The following is a 21,841-nucleotide window of genomic DNA, read 5'->3' as shown; positions in this document are numbered from 1 at the left end:
AAATGCTGTGGAGTTCAGGTGACGTGTGCTGGACACAGAGGAAATAGCAATCCCAAATCCCTATTTTGACACGCATCTTTCATCCCTGCTTTTATCTAAAGACTCATCAGGTGACTCAAAGACAGGCACTCAAGTATATAGCATTCCTGTACTGTTTTCCTATTCAATGAGTAATGCTGCCTCAAAATAATTGTGTACTGTCCAAAATTCCATCAGCAAAGGTCCCAGCTTTTAAAAATACATTTAAAACATCAGCATCATAGCACTTCCCCCCCCCCAAACAGTCCTGGAAACTGCAGTTTGCTCACCCTTCATTCCTACTTAAAATCAGTCCAGGGAGTGGCACGGCCTCTCCGCTCCTTCCTCCTTCTTGGTCTCTTTGAAATATACTCTGAGTCGAGAGTGGATTTCATGCTCTTTATTCAGCTCATAATGATGAGAAGAAATGGAAGTTCCCCCAGAATGTCTGCTTTATATACATTATTTACACAATGGGCCCCATGTGATTGGCTAATTCTGGGATTCAGTTGTAGGCCAATCAGGTTGCAGATTCACTTCCACCTGGAGCTGGATTGGGTGGCTCCTGTGGACCAATCAGACTGCTGCATTCTGGATCCTATTGTTCTAGGACCAATCAGACTGCTGCATTCTGGATCCTATTGTTCTAGGACCAATCAGACTTCTGCCTTTTGGATCCTATTGGATCCAGAGTGTTTGTTGTGGGGGAGGAAGGGAAAGGAGAATGTTAGCCGCTTTGAGACTCCTGGAGGGGAGTGAAAGGCAGGATATCAAATCCAAACTACTACTACTACTACTACTACTACTACTCTTCTTCTTCTTCTTCTTCTTCTTCTTCTTCTTCTTCTTCTTCTTCTTCTTCTTCTTCTCAGCTCAGTACATAACACCCATGTAGAACTGAGCAGGTAGGAAGATGGATACAAAACGAGAATTAGCTGGCTTGGCATGTTATTTGTTCTCTGGCTCTACTTACTCTTGGCCTGCTGCCCTATCAGTTCAAATGGACACCAGCTACAACTGCTATTATTAGGATCAGAATCTGCCCAGAACCTCAGTGACCTAAGGAAAGTACAGTTTTATATGAATTAGACAGTTTGATTTTAGTTGACCATGTCTGAGTAGGACCAGGCTTCCATCACCACCCAAATACCAGGCTAGGTATTAGGACAACCCTGTAGGTTCATGAAATGTGCTAACTGAGCCAGCAGTAATTAAGTTCTACTCTCTAGCAGACTCCTGCGATGTGTAAAAGAAACAAGAGTAACATATTTGCCTGGCATGCTGGAAAATAACAACATCTAATCCCTCCTAGAGTCTCCAAAGAAATTAGACTAGCTTAGCTGGCCTGCCCATGTGATATTACCCCTTTATATTCCAGTCTCAGAGCTTGAATGAACAAAAGGAAGTTAAGTAATTATAGACTTCCCATTCATAATTAATCTTTTGTGGCATTAAGCTGGAATGCTGTAGCCAAAATTACATGTAAAATGTATTCTGCAATTTAACAGAAGCAAGAAAAAAGGAAGTGTAGACTGAGCTCTACAGCTGCAATTATCTCAGGAATGGAGAACATTCCTAATTTCAAAGTATTTACAACTCTCAAATTCTTCCTTAACCCAATATGTTATGAAGTTTGTAAAATAATGTATGTCCACCTTCCCATTTCTTAAAAAAAAATCAAGGCAGCTTACGACATATTTAAAACATCAACATCTCAACAGTAAATTGAGAATTATGGTACAAAATAATATTAGACTATAATAAGATAATCTCCTGGAATTATATTCATTTGTATCTTCTATCTCAAACAAATACAGTGGTACCTCGGGTTACATACGCTTCAGGTTACAGTCTCTGCTAACCCAGAAATAGTGCTTCAGGTTAAGAACTTTGCTTCAGGATGAGAACAGAAATTGTGCTCCGGCGGCGCGGCAGCAGCAGGAGGCCCCATTAGCTAAAGTGGTCTTCAGGTTAAGAACAGTTTCAGGTTAATTACGGACCTCCGGAACAAATTAAGTACTTAACCCGAGGTACCACTGTATAATCCCAGGGAATTAACAAATTCAGGGACCAAAAGTCTACCAAACAAGAAAGGTATTTGCAAGATGATAGAAGGGTCATCTTGGTAGGGAATTCCACATCCTGGGCATGGCCAAAAAGAAAGTTATCTCCCACATCCAACCAGCTCCACCTCAGTTTCCAGTGTGACACAGAGAACAGCCTTGCTTGTTGGTCTTAATCTGCTGCCACATCACTATCCTCCCAATGGCAGTGTCACCAACACCTACTGGCACAGTGCAATGGTGGGGTGGGGGAGCAGCAAAGTTGGGTCTGTGTGGGAGCACTGGCATGAGCATTGGATTGGCACTATTGGTGCACCCCCCCACAGCCTCAATGTCACCATTGACCCTCACCAACCCAGTGATGCTACAATTGGGAGGGCAGAACCTACCATGTCAGGCTCTCCTGACTATTATTAATTAATTATTGGTGATTTTGGACAAAGACTCCAATGATCCACTTTGGGTTATATTTTCCTTTACATTAGAGGCAGACAAACAAAGAAGTCTGGTGGTTTCATACTTTGTGCCTTGCATTCCCCACAGCCAAAGCAGATTAATATTTATTGCATTTATATCCCACTTTTTTCTCTTCAAGGAATTCAAGGTGGCCGACATGGTTCTCTGCCTCCTCATTTAATCCTCACGACAACCCTGTGAGGCTGGATAGCTGAGAGAGAGTGACTGGCCCAAGGTCACCCAGCGAGCTTCATGAGCGAGTGGGGATCTGAACTCTAGTCTCCCAAGTTCTAGTCCGGCACTCTAACCACTACACCACACTGGCTCTCCCAAGATTCTGTGTAAAAGGCACGGAATTCAGCCTTAGGCATGTTTAATTTGGTTTAGATTCCTGTGGTATTATTGAAGCTGTATATCTTTCTAATTCCTCACCCTGTTATTGTTAAATGCACAAATAAAGCAGTTTGTTAGAATAATAGAATCATAGAGTTGGAAGGGGCCCCAACATCACCTAATCCAACCCTCTGCAATGCAGGAATCTCAACACATGGTCCCCCATCCAATCTGAAACCATGCTGGACCTGGTGTAGCTTTGCAAATGTACTAGCAGTTTTATTGCTGCACCACTAGGAGGTGGCAACATTAGTCCTGAAATGTATAATGGCTCACTATAGTTTCTTGTTGCTTTTCTTTGGCACCATGTAATGGTGTGTGGAGGGACGCGGGTGGCACTGTGGGTTAAACCACAGAGCCTAGGACTTGCCGATCAGAAGGTCAGCGGTTTGAATCCCCGCAACGGGGTGAGCTCCCGTTGCTCGGTCCCTGCTCCTGCCAACCTAGCAGTTCGAAAGCACATCAAAGATCAAGTAGATAAATAGGTACCGCTCCGGTGGGAAGGTAAACGGCGTTTCCGCACACTGCTCTGGTTCGCCAGAAGCGGCTTAGTCATGCTGGCCACTTGACCCAGAAGCTGTACGCCGGCTCCCTCGGCCAATAAAGCGAGATGAGCACCGCAACCCCAGAGTCATTCGCGACTGGACCTAATGGTCAGAGGTCCCTTTACCTTTACCTAATGGTGTGTGGGATTTAGTCATATAAAGTCTGCAAATAGTCAACAACCTATAGTAACAAGTCGTAAACTTTGCTTCCCCTCCTCAGAATTATTTCTGTGGACAACCATGCATGGTAGATAATTGTTCTTTGTTCCCCTACAAAGGGAGATGGTTGCCCAAGTGTCGAACTCCCAAGACCCTCAGAAGAGAACCAATTTCTACATGAGTGAGCCATTGCCATGATGATCTCAAATTCAGTAGAGGTTTCTTGACTAACTCCAGCAATGGGGCGTAAGCTGTGGTGGCCTGGGTTATGGGAAATAGCCAGCTCTTTGAATAATCACTTAAGTGAAAAGAGAGTCATACGGTGATACCGATCAAAAGTGCAATATGAACATCCTAGATCATCTATCTTTTATCAGTAGGGTTGTATTGAAATACATGGAACTCTGAGTCTTGGTTGTTTGTGTCTTCAGGGTTTCTTCTCTTAATAAATTCATAGAATGCAATAGGCCAGCAGCGCCTCTATCTGCCAGCTACCCATTTTCTAAATTGGAGGAGGAAACATGAGCCTTCCTCCTCTGGCTAACATTCTGTGCTGTGTGGGATTTTTGAAATCCTAAAGGAAGAGCACAACTTTGGGAAACTCCCAGAAAATGATGTCACCAAGGGGGCTTCATTTGGCTGCTGGACTATTTACAAAGCATGGTGATTAATCTAGCTGTGCCCAGTTGGCCAGATTTGTAATACTCTAGTCGTCATAATTCCCTCTAATCACAAACTCCTTGGTTGAGTGCCTATCCATTTAAAAACAAAACAAAAAACTTAGAGAGTATTACATAATCAGCAGTGGCCTGAGAATGCAGAAGTGAGTAACTTTAATATTTAAATGGGAATGATATTTTAGAGGAGAGAAGTCAGGAACATGTGAGCTTACAGAATATTAATAGCCAATAGAGAGGGGTGGGTGGATAAAAATGAATCTATAGCAGGGCTTGTGGCAGAGCCACAGAACCACAGAGCCACCCTCCCAGCAACAGGGCAGAGTTTGGACTTTCAAATTTCAGTGGTGCTCTGTGCTAGGCCAAAATTTGGCACCCTCTTGCCTCTCACCTTCCATCCTGTTCAATTCACTACATCATAGTTGCAATGGCTTGCAGTGCCCCCTAGGCTCAGTGCCCAGTGTGGTGGACCCGGCCATGCTGCCCTAAATCCACCTCTGCCAGCAATGGCCTAGCTACTGCTTACCAAAGCACGGCTGGGGTGAGGCAGGGCAGCAGGGAGACCAGAGCCACTGATGGGACTGCCAGATTGGTGGCAGAAGTCCCACCAGTGCTGCTGTGTGGGCTTGCCACTGTCCTGCGCCTCTTTACCCCTGTCCCATCTAGGTAGGCGGCCATGACTCTGGTGTCAAGAGGGTGGCTCTGCCCCACCACATGCTTCACTATTGAAAGAAACCAGAAGTCAGACAGGCTGTGTGACTCTACCAGTTATGCTTTTGGCTGACATTGGCTGGAGACACACAATGCTTTTGTGCTAGCTGAAAAGAGCAGCAACTGCAGACGTCAGCGGAGGGCAGAGGGAACTGGCCTGCTCAGTCCCCTAGAGCTTGTCCTGGCCATGAAGGTTGGAGATGCTTTTCTCATTTCCAGAACTGTGTGCCCCCTGCTATATTGTGTGAAAATACTCAGGTTTTGAGCTGGCAGCCTTTTAGTGCTAGATTTCCTTGTTATATTTTTCTTAGCAAAATGCAGCTTAAAAAAATAAAAAGGGCAGTATTCAAACTTAATAAATAAAAAGTAATAAGTAATAATAATGTCTGGGTAGCAATAGTAACAGGCATTCAAAATAATACAGCAAAGGACACTCACCTAATATTAACAGGCAGGTAGTATATATTTGTATGGAAGTGAGAGCTGGACCATAAAGAAGGCTGATCGCCGAAGAATTGATGCTTTTGAATTATGATGCTATAGGAGACTCTTGAGACTCCCATGGGTTGCAAGAAGATCAAACCTATCCATTCTAAAGGAAATCAGCCCTGAGTGCTCACTGGAAGGACAGATCCTGAAGCTGAAGTTCCAATACTTTGACCACCTCATGAGAAGAAAAGACTCCCTGGAAAAGACCCTGATGTTGGGAAAGATTGAGGGCACAAGAAGGGGATGACAGAGGATGAGATGGTTGGACAGTGTTCTAGAAGCTACTAACATGAATTTGACCAAACTGCAGAAGGCAGTGGAAGACAGAAGTGCCTGGTGTGCTCTGGTCCATGGGGTCATGAAGAGTCGGACACGACTAAACAACAACAACAACAACAACAACAACAACAACAACAAAGTATATATTTGCACAGCATGGAAGGTCAAAGGGAGGGGGGGGATGTTCAGAATCAAAGATGTCCTTTAACCCTTCTCCATATCGGAAATGTAAGGTCCCATTCATGGCTGGCTGCAGTGCCAGATTTATGTACAGTGGTACCTCAGGTTACAGACGCTTCAGGTTACAGACTCCCTTAACCCAGAAATAGTACCTCGGGTTAATAACTTTGCTTCAGGATGAGAACAGAAATCATGCAGCAGTGGGAGGCCCCATTAGCTGAAGTGGTACCTCAGGTTAAGAACAGTTTCAGGTTAAAAATGGACCTCCAGAACAAATTAAGTTCTTAATCTGAGGTACCACTGTACAGTATGTGAAAACTGGTGCTGTTAACAGTAACCCTTCTAGTTGGTTAATGGCAACAAAATATCTGTGAAAGGAAGAGGAGCAGGTTTGCTCAAGTGTGTTGCAGGTAGAAATACTCTTTGTAATGAAGTGAGAGCAGTATTTGTTCGAATTAACAAAAAAGAAAGTTTTGAGAATTAATCCATTGAGAAGGGGGTTGTAAGAAAAACACTGGGGCCTGTTATCTGGAGGGCAATCTCCTCCTTTATTTCCACACTGTGGCTGCAGTGAGCTGCAGTCAGGAGAGCTATGATATTCAGGTGAGGGCCATATGCCTTGTCAATCCCAGCAGGTATATAACAGGAAGACTGTGTTTGTTGGCTGTAGCTTACTTCTTAATATGCATTTTAAAACTGTCTTTTTAATGACAACATAAAGTGGATTCTAAAAGTGCCACAGTGTCAGGTAATCATGATCATATTATTTACACTTCCCAGGCAATATAATTTTAGGAATAACAACTTCATTTTCCTAAGAAATAATGTTTATTCCACAAAATGTTTGCAAAATTCAGCTATTGCAAAAGTTTTTCAGTGTTAATTTTATGCATTTTTAAAAATCACTATGGTATTTAACAATAACGTCTTAGGTCCTTTAGAGGAGAAATTGTGAATTGCAGAATTTTAAATACCCGTCATCATCCTTGGCTTCACTCAATTTTATTTATAACACTCTTCCATTTTCTTCTAGTTGTGAGGGTGGGGGAGGGGGAGGGGCCTCTCAAGCAGAGTAGCCTAGGGCCTCTCTTCATCTAAATCTGGCCCTGGCTGGCTGCACCCATGAGCAGAGGCATTCCTGTTAAGCACTGCCCTGCCACACTATGAAGGTCCCACATCTCTCTCTCCCAAACAGCCTAGTCCCCAGCACCACTTCCAAGAGTTAATTCCGGTTGTATAATATACCTATCCTGACTATCAGAAGAACATCCATTCTGTCCTTGACAAGAGAGAATAATCCTCATTCAAATTAAAGTTCGTCCCTGCAGCTACAAATAGCTCAACTGAAAACAGCAGTGCAGTCCCTGTTTATGCACTTTCCAACACAAATGACCTCACCTCCTTAACTCCTTGGACCACAAATCCTGCACCCCATTAACTGGGAGTGAGCCCCACGGAACTCCATGGGAGTTACTTCTGAATAAACATGGCAGTGTTTCTCTTCTGAAATTAAAATGAAGCACCAGTTTTACAGTGCTGATGAAGCTGACTTTTTTCAGGGCTTGAGCAACAGTCTTCTGGAACTGGAAGTGATGGTATTCTTGGAGCCATAAAACTGTCCATTAAAAAAATCCACACCTTTCATTCATACACACACGAAACTGGGCCGTGAATCTTTTATTTTGTAAACTGTCTTGTGATCTTCAGATGAAGGATGGTATAGAAATTTAAGGAAGAAGAAGAAGAAGAAGAAGAAATCTGAAGTCTTTCTTCATGTGTCCCTTCTAAGAGAGGTCTAGAGGGTGGCAACATAAGAATGGGCCTTTTCTGTGGTGGCTCCCCACTTGTGGAATGCTCTCCCCAGGGAGGCTCACCTGGCACCTTTGTATGTATCATTAGGTGCCGGATGAATACATTCCTCTGCACCCAAGCCTTTGGCTAATTAAACACTCTATGGCCGTTTAAACTGTTTGTAGGGTTTATTGTTTTGTTTGTTGTTATGTTGTTAATTTTGTGTTTTTATACTGTGATCCTTGGATGGAGGGTGTTATATTATTAATAAAAATAAAAGTAAAGTAAAGTAAGTGGTCTGCTGCATCTAATGTGATCTTCAGCCTCTCTTCCCCACGCCCTTTCTTTCTCTCTGCCTCTTTCAGCACCGCCTAGACCTGGAATAGTGCCCTGAGCTCCGGTAGAAACGGCTTCCAATTTATTCCAGGCAGAATGCAGACCTCGGCTGCCAAATCCGCTGGAGAAGGCAGAACAACAACTAACAAAAGCAACACCTGAGAGAGGCCTTGCGGGAGTAAGGAAACACCTGCGGGTATTGCCAAAGGACAGGTGGAAAGCGGGAGGCGGCTGGCTCAGGAGCGTTGCGCTTAGTACTGCCATTAGTAGCGAGCTCTTCTCTCTCTGTTTCTCTCCCCAGGAGAGTTTGAACTGGACAGGGCGCTCTGTTCTGTGACAGTCTGACGATTTCCTCTTCCCGGCACCTCCTTTTGTGTTAGATCGCCTACAAGGGGTCCTCGGCGTCACACTGTGTGGCGGCTGCTGAGCCGGCCTTTCTCTGTGTGTGTTAGTTCAAGAAGCCTTAATGGGAGCCAGCAAATCATCGCCGCCTCCCTGGGGGCCTCTCTCCTGAGTTATTACTGCGGGGGAAAAGCTGTGATTGGGCCGGGAGCGTGGAAGAGAGGGCGGAGAAGTCGCCCCGGCTTCCCGAGTAGGTTGAGTTCAGCGCGAGAGCGCTTGAGAGGCTGCTTGGTGGCTGCTTTTGCTTGGGCTTCAGCTTCAGCACCACGGACAGCGCCCGGCTGCTCCTGGCGCATTTTGCATTGGGCAACAGGGCGGTTTCCACTACCCGGGCTGGGAAACTGACGCGATGGCGCTCGACGGGGCGTGGTGGACCGGTGCCCTGTAGCTCCCTCTCCTCCAGACACTTTTATCACCCTCGCCTCGAGCTCTCGGCCCGGGAAGCAAGCGAGCAAGCCAGCAAGCAAGGATTGGAGCGGGGCCTTCTGTTTCTAATCCGAATTAGTGGTTGGGAATGCAAAGCCAGTGGGGTGAACGCAGCGCTCAGATTAATCTACACCAAGCGACAGGGGTCATATAGACTGCGTGTGTGTGTGTGTGTGTGTGTGTGTGTGTGTGTGTGTGTGACGCCAACGAAACTAGCCTCTCGCCCCCTCTCCCGGCCCTGAGTGACACCATGCAGTGTCTCTCTCCAAGGTGATGCAACCCGAATAATAGCTGAGAAGAGACATAAAGGGGCCGTCGGGATATTAAGAGCAAGTCCCACTTCAGTACTGCGGGCGGCGGCGGCGGCTTGTGCTTGGCTATAAAGAAGGAAAATTCCCTCGTTGTGGGAGAGGTTGCCTCCCACGCACCCGCCTGCTCGTTTGCTCTCTCCGGCTTCGTCACTCTGCTTTTTTTTTTTAAAAAGCTTCCTTTCACCAACATCTCCCTCCCCTTAAGGCTCCTGGAATCCTAGAGTTGGAAGGGGTCACGAGGGTCACCTAGTCCAACCCCATCTTTTGTCCAACTGGGGCTCGAACCCACAACCCTTAGATTAGGAGTCTCATGGTTTGTCGATGGAGCGATCAGGAGCTCTTGCTTTAACCTCTCGATTCTCTTATGCCGATTTCGTGCGCACACACGGGGTGGGGGTGAGAGAGACTGTGTTCTCCTTAAGCCATAGGCAAGATGTTTCCCCGCCCCCCCCGAAACAGATATTTGTTTTGTTTATTTACACTTACTAGCTGCCTATGAAACAGAATCCTGTAGGTGACATGCCACAATGGAGTCCGCCAAAATTAGAAAATAAGCAAATAAAGCAGAAACTTCTGTAAATAAACAAAAGTTCATTCATTTATTACATCTATTGAATTTTCATGCCCTCTTTCTCCAAGAAACTCAAGGCTTTGTTGCCCACTTCCTCATTTAATCCCCACAACAAGGTAGGTTAGACTGAGAGGCAGTGACTTGCCCAAGGTCACCCAAGTGGGGATTTGAACCCTGGTTGCCCAGGTCCTAGTCCAGCACTCTAACCACTGCACCACATTAGTAGCAGCATGCATGTGCATGCACACAAGCAAACACACTAATCCCCTATGGGTTAAACTGGGGGTACTCAAGTACTGTCCAAATTTAGAATAAAAATAATAACCAATATCATCTTTAAGATACATGGCAACAATCCTAAACCTACTTACCTGGAAGTAAGCTCCCCTGAAATCAATAAGACTTACTTCTGAGTAGACATGGTTAGGATTGTGCTGTGATATCACAAATGTTAAAAGAGGTTAAGCAGCCTGGATGAACAATGTTTTTGTGTGACACCAAAAAGATGTGACTTTAGCTGCCAGGAGGGTTTCCCTAGGGAGAGCATTCAACAGCTGGGGACCACCACTGTTTATTTAACACAATCAGGAGAAGCCTAGAGCATCCTTCTGCCTCTGTCTGATGAATTATCTATGGGAAATGATGGATGTTTCTTCCTCCTCCTTATTCTTGGCAGAATTATACACCCTTTCCCTATTGTCTGATCTGCACCCAGATCCTCCTGTTCTGCACCTGACTAGTGCCCTTCCAGGCTCTTCGGTCAGGTAAATACAACCAAATACAGTTATTTTTGCTGCTTGGTTGTTAATAATAATAATAATAATAATAATAATAATAATATGATATCTCTCCCACAACCAATTTAAAAACATGTTAAAGCTTACACCCCTGAATAGAGAGGAAGCATTGCCCAGTGAGAGGAGTACTGGGCACTGATTTGTGTGTCCAATGCTTAAGCATCTGTTCTACCGCTACCTTGAATATACTGCATGAAGTCGCTTATTCCCCGTTTGTAAACTGATGATTGCACAGCTCTTTGGTGAAGGGGGAAATGGGGAAGTGTGTGCACGCGCACCCTTGTGTATTTGTGTGATACTCCATTTATTCTAGCTGAGCCACATACATTGTGAATTCTTCTCCAAATAAATTCCATTTTTAATTTGATCAGCTTCTGTCCAAAACCCAGCAAAAGCTGGCATCCACTAAGGAGTGAGCTTCGCTGAACACAGTAGGACTTGCTTCTCATGAGTAGGCATGTTTAGGATTATGCTCCTGGCTGCAGTACTATGTGCATTGACACTGGAGGCATGTTTGCTGAACTTAGTAGGAATTGCTTCTACTTCACCTTCACGTGACAGCACCTTTTAGACCTGACTTCATCAACTGAAATCTCCCTGTCCACCTATTTACCCCAGCTGCAGGATCAACATTATCTTTAGCTATCCTCTGCTGTTAAGCATTTCCTCCAACAAATTCCCAGCTACTAATTACACAAGGCCTAATAGCCACAGAAGGATAGCTAGATAGCTTGGTGGGATTTGATTTTTTAAAAATGGTGCTCTTGCAAAGTGTTGTTCACAAGGTTACAAACTATGAGTTTGCTTGATGTACATTGTACTTCTGAGCACAGGCAGTCTACTGGCCTGTGTAGACACTGCATTCTTTTTCTTGGCTTATAGGGGGGGTGTTTTAGCTGGTAGACAAGCTGGAGACAATTAGGTTTACAGTAAAGGGAAGTGTAAGCAAGTAACTTCAGTTTAACTGTAGTGTAAGGTGAAAAGAAAGGCCGGGGCTACTACAAACCTATGCACACTTACCTGAGAGTAAGGCTGCACTCCTATACATCTGGAAATAATTGTCATTGAACCCAATAAGACTTACTTCTGTAGAATTATACTATAAATCTCATTGAAATCTCTCTTGCTACAAAGAAAATATGACTAAGTTAGGTCCATTAATGCCAATGGGTCAGTTGACTACCACCCATGGATAGGATGAGGCTAAATGCTGTCAAAATAAAGGAAGCCAGGGTGGAGGCATCTCCAATGGTGACTGGTGCCCTTTGGGACTGGTGGGACAGAAGGCAGGAGGCCAACAGTAGGTGGAGCTAGAGCCAAAGACAGACAGGACCAGCTAATTCTAGGTTTGGTCCTTTCCTCCTCCCTGCTGAATTCTATAATGCTGACACTGACAGCAGGAAGTCGATAGCCAGTGTCGCCCGCTTGCTTGTATGTAAATCCGAAGGCAAGGAGGTGGCAGATCGGTCGGTAGGGCACTGCCCCATCTGCCCTAGTGGACTAGCCTCCACAGGCGACAAACCCAAATGGCACACGGCAGTTTGCGGTAAACGCGCTGTCCGTTTTCCTTTGGTGGGAAAAGCTGTCCATGTTACGCCCATCTCGCCCTCTTGAAGTAAACGGATTGCAAAGTTTGCAGAGCAAGACTGCGCTCCCTCCTCGAATCCACAAAAGTTATGCCTCGCAGGATCCTGACTCAGGATTGGATTGGCAGCGTGTGACCATAACCTTTGGACTAAGAGAGCACCCAGAATAAATCTCACCGGGATCACGAGTCTCCCTGGGTGGTGGAGCAACAACAGCTGAGGCGGTAAAAACCAGAGTCTTGCCTTAACTGCCACGGAACAGTATAGATGAGCTTCATGCTCGGCGAAGCCATTTGCCTTCATCCAAAAATGAGCAAGGCACTTCTGTGGGTGGGGTACGGAGCGCTGCGCTTTGCACGTGCTCTACAGCAGCTGCTCCTCCCCTTTTCCACACGTTTGAGAACACAGACTCCCCCCCCCCAATCCTTCCTGGCTAGGCAAAGTCTAGAAGGACTTCCTCACCTAAGACAGAGAGGCACTTTAGACACAGGACACAGCTGTGTCTTTTATTGGGGACCCCCCGGCCCAGATATGGTTAGACTAAAGCTCCCCTCATTCCTTTGGGGCTGACCGGAGGGAGCGGCCATATTTGGAAGGCCGCCCACCCAGCACCACCCACCCACGCAGGTCGCCCCACTCCCCTAGCTGCTGTGGCCTGGGCTCGCCCTAAGTGGTCGTTCAACGAGAGAGAGGAGCCAAACTCTGCCTATGCTCCGGAGTACTATCTCGTACTCGTAGTCTTCCCCACACGTCCAAGTCGACCCGTGTGGGGAGGCGGAGGAGCGTGGGTGCATAGGAGCCAACTCCTAGGGCCGAGGTCCCTTTGCCCCCTCCAATAAAACACCCACCTGCAATTCAAATGGGATGTGAGCATCGCGTCTTGTGATTGATTATGCAGGGCGTGACCCTCCCCCCCCCCCCATATATTATTCAAGTCGGCCCCCTTGGGTGTGTGGGTCGCCTTGTAAGACGAAGCGTGAGGCATCGGTTTCCTTTTCTCTCTCCTCCGCCTGACTTCTGCCTCTCCGTGTTGTCTCCGCTGCGTTTAGGGTGTGTGTTGGAGGGGAGGGAGAGGGGACGTGGCTGCCTCTTGTGTAGCCGATCCCTACCGGAGCTGTGTGTGTGCGCGCGCGGTCGCTCGCGTGTCTGAGCGCGCTCTCGTCGCCCGCGAGAGATTTATTGGCTGGCTCCTGCTGAAGCACGCTTGAGTAACCCGAGCTGCTGCGAGCCGCTCCGGAGCTGCCCGCAGGCGGCTCGGCGGGGACGCGTCACCACACTCACTCTCGCCGCTCTGAGCCCCGCTCGACGCCGCGCCGGAGCGACCCAGGCAGCCTCGGCTGTTCCTTGCAAAAGGGCGAGGAGGTTGAAGGGCTGGGCTCGGCAAGGAGGAGCAGAAGCGAGGCGGAGAGAGAGAGCGAGAGACGCGCCCCGGCGCACCTCCATCGCCTAGGCGAGTCGCCCTCTTCGCCGCGCTGCGCCTCGACGCGCCCCTGGCCGCCTCCCTGCCCACTACATCCATCCATTCGCCCCGAGGCGCCAGGAGAGAATGGAGCTGAGTCCGGGAGGGCAAGCGGCGGCGCGCTGCTGAGCTAAGCGAGCGGCGAGCTGCCCCCGCGGCCCGAAGGGACGATGCTTTCTCGCAAAGGCTAGCTCGAGAGCCAGGCGCCCAGCGAACGGAGCGCGCCCGGGAAACGGAGCGAGCGAAAACCGCCGCCGCCGAGGAGTCCTCGCCGCCGCGCCTGGGCTGGGGGAAGGCGACGCGCGAGGGGCACCATGCCTGTTCGCCGAGGTCATGTGGCACCACAGAACACCTTCTTGGGGACCATTATCCGCAAATTCGAAGGGCAGAGTAAGTTCTCCGCCAGCCTTGGCGTTTCTTGCGCAAGGGGGAATGGGGAAAGGGGGCTGGATTGGTTGGGGGGGGTCTAGGGCAGGAGCTCTGAGGCGGGCGAAGTTGAGCCAAAGGCTGTTGGACGGGAAAAGTCTGTGCTGGAACCCAGAACAGGTCTCAGGATGGCTTCCCTTCCCATCCTTCCTATCTGGTCCCGAAACATTTTCACTTAAACTCTTCCTCCCAGCTTGTCATGCAGTGAACTCTTTGCTATAGCTATATATACCTGCCTGTCCGCCTTGGGACCGATCAAGTGAGTCAGAACGTACAGAAGGCTTGCTTATGAAATTTCCCATTTTCTCCATCGGGAGTGGGGTTTGAAGTAGATTGGGATGTCCTGGGAAATGCCAGCAGAGAGAACTAGCTCAGGGGCAGAGCATCTGCTCTGCATGCATGCGGAAGGTGCCAGGTTCGATCACTGGCATCTCCAGGTGGGGTGAGGTTTCCCTCCTGCTTAAAACCCTGGACAGCAGCTGCCGGTCTAGATTAGTGGTCTGATTCTGTTCAAGGCAGTTTCCTATATCCCCAAACAACATGCACCTTCCCACCCTGACCCTATTGCCCAGAGGCTCCTTGTTTAGCATTAGTTTATGGAAAAGTTTCCAGCAGGAGGATTCGGAAGGTCTTTCCAGAGGAAACTTTAACTACAATGGATTTGGATTTCTGCCTGACCTGTAGGACCTTTTCCTAATTTCAACAGCAGATTGTGAAATAGGTGCAGTGGACCGCCTTGCCTGCAGTGTCACTCTGAGCATGTTTACTCGGAAGTAAACCTCATATAGATTTAGAAGAAGCTTAGTTCCTAATAAATGCGCTTGAGGTTGCAGCCTTAGAGTGCAATCCTATGCAGGGTTTACTCAGGAGTAAGCCTCATTGTGTTCGGTGGCACTCACTCTCAGTTAAGTGTGCATCGGATTGCAGCCTTTATCTTTTGGATGCAGGCAATGATTTTAAGAAGATACTGTAATGCCTGGTCTGGTTTGGTTCTCTAAAACCGTGAACACCACACACTGAAACAATACGTTGGATGCATGCACATTCCCTTAAATATGTAGTAAAATTAAAATATGTTGAAGGATATTTTAGGAGTAACATGCATTTGCTGCAAATCTGTCTCATTGTAATAGACTCATAGCTCACAATAAAGGTCAGATCCTGCAGCCCTCTGAGATGTAAGTAGCCCATTAAAGTCAGAGGATTTATTTATCGCTGCTAGGGTGTGCATAATGAGACCATTGAGTGACAGGAGCTGCAGTTGCCACAAAGAAAGCTTGTAAATAATCAGGCACCCCATCTGGGATGAGCTGTAAATTACAGGTATCTGACAGAATGTGCAAAGGGTTGAGAGTAACCTATTATATAGGGTGTATTGCAGCCTTTTCAGATTTCCCATCATGCTTCCAGGTGTAAACATTAGGACAATGGCATGTTGTGTTGCTCACGGGGGTAAATCATTCACATTTCTTCCATGTGATAGTTTTGATGCAGCTTGGGAGGGAAGTCAGGTGAGCGACTGAATCATGTCTTGGTTCATATTGTGAAGACAGATGCGGCGTCAAAGCTGTGCTTGCCATTAAAAATAGAAGCTTCAGCGAAAAATAAATAAATAAAAAGCACAAAAGAGCAGCCAATGTCATTTTGGTAGAGAGAACCCTTGAATGAGTGTTTCAAGAGAAATGCCTGAGTAGCGTACATTGTTACACTCGGACTGTATAAGAATGATTGAGGTGACCATTTTCTCTCCCAATGATCTAGAAGTGTGCCTGGTTCCACACTTAAAGTTGCAGTCCTGTATACACATACTCAGGAGTGACATCCATTGAGTTCAAAGGGTCTTGATTCCGAGTGCATGCTTTGGATCACACTCTAAGTCAACTGCACTGGGTCTGAAACAAACTGAAAATCAGCTGGAGCAAGAGAACTTGCTTCTTGGTCAGCTGGAGTGTATGCACTGTTCTGTGCAACTTAACCCTGCAATTTGGCATCATTTTACAGAGCAATAATTGTGGCATAATTTTTTACAGCAATCACCGTGTATGGGAAGCCATCCATTTAAGCTGGCAGTGCTGTGCAGGAGAGTGCTGGGAAGCCAGTAGTGGCCCAAGCAGGAAGAGGGGAATACTGTAGTTTTCCTTCTTGCTTTATGTTGCTATTGCACTGTAACATCTCACAATGAATCAAGTAAAAATCAAGCTTGTATACTTGTCTGGTTATGTGACAAGTAAGAAATGTCTCCAGGTGAGACCCTGAATCAAAAAGAGACCTCTCCCTGAGACGCTGGAGAGTGCCTACCAGTCAGAGTGGACACTTAGGAGCTAGAATCAGTGTTGCGCAAACTTGGGTCTCCAGCTGTTTTTGGACTACAACTCCCATCATCCCTAGGAAGCAAGATCAGTGGTCAGGGATGATGGGAATTGTAGTCTGAAAACAGTTGGAGACCCAAGTTTGTGCAACACTAAGGAAGATGGACAAATAGATAAGACAGCTTCCTAGGAATCAAGTCCTATTCTCTACTGACCAGCATGGAAGCTTTTGCAAACTGAATAGACCATTCACTCTCTTTTAAAGTTTTATTTCTCAATGCTCCCCAGATTACTAATGTAATTGATGACTAATATAACCAACAAGGTATCAAAAAGGCTAATGGAGATTTTTTAAAAAAATGCACTAGTTGTTTTTTGTGGAATTATTTGCAGTGGTGTTAAATTATTAGTAAAACATCCCTATTTCACGTTTCCTGTTGACCTGTCTGTACCTAGGATTTATTTAAAGCTGGAGTTTGCTTCACAATCCCAAACTTTCAGGGCCTAGGGGCACCACACACAAAGAAACGCATATACACCCCACAACCCATTCTGTTGACTACTCCTTTTAAGCCTAGTTTCAGAAAGGGACAGACCCTGTTGGTGCTTGGGAAGGCCTCTGTTGGCACCACATTGGCAACCCCTATTACAAGTCCTATTATGAAGCCTATTTCCTAAGCTTTGGCAAGCAACCCCATCTAAAATTAAAGCCTGAGAATTACTCCCTTCCCTCCAGGCTACATGGATATCCATCCTAGGCAGCCTTCCCTTGTTGGACATTTTCAGCACAACAAAAGCTATGGTCATATTTGTATTTGCTGATAAGTTTTGCAATAAAGGTTCCTGGATCAAATCCCACAGCAATTCAGGTGACTTTGGATTTAATTCATCTACTTTTTATTGATTTCTTTTTTAAAGACCTCTGGTACATTTGTGTAGTGTTGAATATCTACTGAAGTTCGCTATACTGTAGCAGTCAGATGCAGAAATATCTCCTGACAGGCAGCTGTGAGGTTTTATGAAATGTTGCACAATTACTGAAAAATACATTACTTTTTTTATTGCAGATAAAAAATTCATCATTGCTAATGCTAGAGTGCAGAACTGTGCTATCATCTACTGCAATGATGGGTTCTGTGAGATGACTGGATTCTCCAGACCAGACGTCATGCAGAAACCATGCACCTGTGACTTTCTTCATGGACCAGAGACCAAAAGGCATCACATTGCCCAAATTGCTCAGGCTTTGCTTGGGTCAGAGGAGAGAAAAGTGGAAGTCACCTATTATCATAAAGATGGTAAAGTAGTTTCAATTTTTTAAAAAATGTCTTTGAGAAATTGGCTTCCTTTGGAACTGGTTTTGAAAGATGGCTTCTTTGATACTACAGGTCAGAGTTTTGTTAGGAGTCAGTCAACATAAGATATGCTATGTTGTGTGAAACATGCATTTATACAAAGGCAGCTAAAATAAAAGTACAGTAAATACAATGGGCCAGTCATCCAAATAATGCAAGACCACATTAAGAAAACGTTTGATAGTGGCTTACCTATACAATGCACCTATACAAAGCCCAAACCTAGAACTGATTGCCTCAACCCTAGTGGAGCTGCACTTCTTTCATATGCAATGAAACAAGGTTGTTATTTTAAGGACATTTGAGGTATCATGCTCCACTCCAATCAGGGCAAGTTGCTTCTGTTTACATGTCCTCAGGATTGGTGTGTAAGCAGGGTTTGTTCAGAATTTGCATAAAAATGATCTAAGGTTGTTGTTTCAAATGGCAATTTTCAACTTCCCCCTCCAATTTCCATTCCAGGAAGCGATTTCTTTTTTTAAAGAATAGAAATAACTCTTGACCGGGGGAATCAAGTGTTTGTATGATTTAGATATTTTTTCACCTTCAGGTGTTAGTATGTGTTAGGCAGTCACCATCTGTAGGAACAACTGCTGAATTTTGAATGCATTTTTATCTCTTTTGGGAAAATACAACTTTTTTTTTGTCATGATCACCATCATAATCATTTTATTTCAGATTGTACAAAAGAGTTTAGAATTCATATCTAATTCAGCCATATAATATGTTTTTATTAATTGCCCTTGAATTCATTCATGAAATTTGTCAATATTGTCTCATTTTATGGATGGGAAACTAAATCTATGAGATTGGTGAGTGACTTGCTCAAAATCAATGTAGTGTCTACATTCAAACAAGGAATTATGTGTGCTTGAAGCTAATGAAAACACCGGGCTTATGTATATGTGCTGAATAGTGACTAATGATGAGATTTGAGGTCATTTCGGGATGACCTGTTTATTGAGCATCCATCCTGATTTATTTATACAAAGTTTGCAGGGAGACTAGGTGACGTTGGCTATTTATGGAGCATTAGTTCTGATTTGTTTGTGGGGAGGTTAAATGATTTTGCCACAAGGAAATGCTATCCCTCACTTTCCAGTGCATTATATTCCTTATCACAAAAAGTTTGATTGGGAGGGTAGAGGATCAGGCATGCTGCCCTGGAACTCCCAACCAAATAATATTTAATTGCACAACCTGAATTTCCAGGTTTGTGATTGAATCCTAGCAGAAAATAGCTGCAGCCTGAAAGTGTTTCCTAGTTTCAGATCTACCGACAGAAATATCCTTACCAATGTACCCGAAAGCAGAATGAGAATGCAAGCAATGCTATTGTTGATCATATAATCTCTGACAGTCATGTAACCTGTGGTGTCCGTTTTTTGTTGTGTTGCTGATCCCTTGCCCTCGCGAGTGACGCCGCTGTTTAATGAAGGAAAGGAGATTCCGTGCTGAGAGTGTTGATCTGTATGGATTGTTTCACATCATGGAAAAAAGCATGCTCAGGCATACGCTTAGGTTAAAAGGGGCACCTGAATGAATAAGCTACTCAGCAGTCAAAGTAAAGAGCAGTCGAGTCTTGCCCTGAAACAATCAGCTTTAAACAAACACCCCGCCATACTGCTTCAAATACTGAGTAATTACTCTGGAGAGAGTTTAAAAAAGAGAAAAATGGATGGGGGAGAAGGATCTACCTGTTTCAGATGGAGGACAGTTTGGCGATTGTTTTTAGAAAGAAAGATTACAGGCTGACTGAAATATATTTGACATAATTAGTCATGGCATGAACTAAGAACAATACAGTATTATGCTTTTGATGGGGGGGGGGAGCAAGGAAAATAAGCATGCATGTTCATTTGTCATGATGCAGCCGGATAAGGGAATGGCGATGCTAATTATTTCTGAAGGTTTAAATTAGTTTTCTTTTCTGATTATTCAGCATTATAAGTCAGACATTAAACAAATCCGAATAATGCATAAGCCTGTTGTACTCTATTTTTGTTTGCACTGTGTACATGTATTCAAAGGGGAAATGCAAAGTAATCTCGTATATTCAAATTCGGAGCTTTAATTAGCTTTGGAGGCCTGCCAGCCTGCTGTTTACATTCATTTGAGAACTGCAATGATAGAGGAGAATCAAGCTTTAAAGCAACAGTGACCCATGTGGCTCTTTGCTTCTTCTCGCTGGCATTGCCAAACTGGCATTTGGGTACACGGGTGGTGGGTAGAGTTACTCCCGTTGGTGCTAAGAGTATAATATGGAACCCTTAAGAAATCCAGAACAGCTCTGGATTCGATTCCATTCTAAATGTTCAAAGAAAATGTATCTGTTGATCCAAAGGCTGTGGCTTTCAGTGGGTGCAAATGTTGCTTGCTCATTTGTTTTAGCATACTTGAAATCTTGCCCTTCTTCCAGGCTTCTCAGAGCAGCTTATATAAAAGTTGCCCAACATTTATTCTCACAACAACCCTGTGATGTAGGTTAGACTGAGAGATAAGGCATGCCTCCTACAAATAAGATCCAGTACAAACCTAAACATGCTAATTCAGAAGTCAGTCCCCTAGATTCAATGGATTTTACTCCGTGGTAAGTGTGTTTAGAATAGTAGCTTTGAACTAATGGAATGGCCATTTCCTTTGTAGTAGTTCTCTGAGAGGGCCTAACTGCTAATGGGGAATACTTTGCATCTTTGCTAGCAAGCTACAGTTCCTAAGATCCAGTTAAACTTATATAAAATATCTAGAACTGTAATGCAGATATGAACATAGTGACTGGTGCCAAGACAACCTTGGTTGACTGGTGATTATATATCTGGGGTTCCTTGCATCATACCTAACACTCTGTCCAGTGCAACCCTCTGCTTCTCTTGGCTGTGCCTCTCTCTATCTCAAAAGAACTAGAGTCCAAGAAAGGGTTTGGCCCTTGGTGCTACTAGAGAATCATAACTCTTTCTACAGGACAACAAATTGTCTATTAAAACAGCAAGGCAGGTGCCAAACACTAGGGCAATATCCACTGTCTTGGAGCTCCATCCCGGAAGGCCGCCACCTTCCTGTGTGGTTGGCGGAGGAGATGGTCACCTGGTGCCACTCACCTCTGGCCATGCTGGACCCTCCATTTGGGACAGGCCTCACTTGCAAGGCCAATCAGGGGCATGGGGGCTGCTTCCTGCCCGTCCCTGGCATATTTAATGGGTTGGCCAGGTGCAGGCCACCCTCTTTGCTGACCATCCCTCTGTGGGCTTTGTGTGGTCCACAGGTTGCCAGTTGGTGGACAGGGCCCTAGAGGTTGAAGATGCCGTGCCTGATATATTTTATAGCAACTTGGTGAAGAAGAGGGAAATGCTAGCTAATGGGACTGTCACCCCTAGAAGGAGCTCAAAGCAGGTATTAGCCCCTGAAGCCGAGTGTTGGGAGAAACCCTTTCCTAAGCAGAACCCTGAGACTTTTAATGAAATGGATCCAGTGTAGTGTCCGGGTAGCAATAAATAGAAACCATGGCAGTAGCTGCAGCAGCTCCAGTCACATGCTTTGTTATGCCATTGATTTCAATGGGATGTGCATATTTATAGAACTGCAGCAGCTATGTTTCACCCTGTGAACCTTTGGGATGAGCACTGGTGCTTACTTTCTCTATGCTTAAGATGTTGGCAGGTAACTATCAGTGGATATTCAGAAGTAAGACCCATTGAGCCAGGTGGAACTTACTCTCAGGTAAGTGTTATAGGATGGCAGTCCACATTTCAAACTTTCTGAAAGCTTCTTATGACATGCTCCCCAGAGAGGCTTGCCTGGCGCCATCATTACATGTGTTTAGATGCCAGGTGAAAACATTCCTCTTTACCCAGGCCTATGGCTATTAAATAATCTACAGCCTGTAAAAGTGTGAGGGAGAGGACTGTTATTACGATGACTATTTTATTATCAGGCTTTCTGTCAGTATGCTTTTTATTACGTTTTTATCACTGATGTTCTGTAATGTGTTTTCAGTGTTGTATACCATCCTGGGGTCTTTTGATATAGGGTGGTATATAAATTGAATTAATAATAATAATCAACAGTGCTATTTTTCTGGAAAAAGAGGTGCCGGAACTTACCA

The 21,841-nt window shown here is 45.3% G+C and overlaps 1 protein-coding gene across 10 annotated transcripts in view; it reads left to right on the top strand.

The window, feature by feature from the left end:
* Positions 1 to 13,718: 13,718 nt before the first annotated feature.
* The window catches only part of KCNH7 (potassium voltage-gated channel subfamily H member 7), a 253,924-nt gene continuing 245,801 nt past the window's right edge, over positions 13,719 to 21,841 (top strand). For all 10 annotated transcript variants that reach the window (XM_053408426.1, XM_053408431.1, XM_053408419.1 and 7 more), the window contains exons 1-2: positions 13,719 to 14,039; positions 17,452 to 17,682. In XM_053408426.1, the coding sequence (XP_053264401.1) occupies positions 13,964 to 14,039; positions 17,452 to 17,682 (307 nt within the window). In that variant the 5' untranslated portion in view covers positions 13,719 to 13,963. The remainder of the gene's footprint in view (positions 14,040 to 17,451; positions 17,683 to 21,841) is intronic.

Source organism: Podarcis raffonei, chromosome 1, assembly GCF_027172205.1.
Source record: "Podarcis raffonei isolate rPodRaf1 chromosome 1, rPodRaf1.pri, whole genome shotgun sequence".
Classification (NCBI taxonomy): domain Eukaryota; kingdom Metazoa; phylum Chordata; class Lepidosauria; order Squamata; family Lacertidae; genus Podarcis; species Podarcis raffonei.
This window is presented reverse-complemented; position numbering and strand designations above follow the sequence as displayed.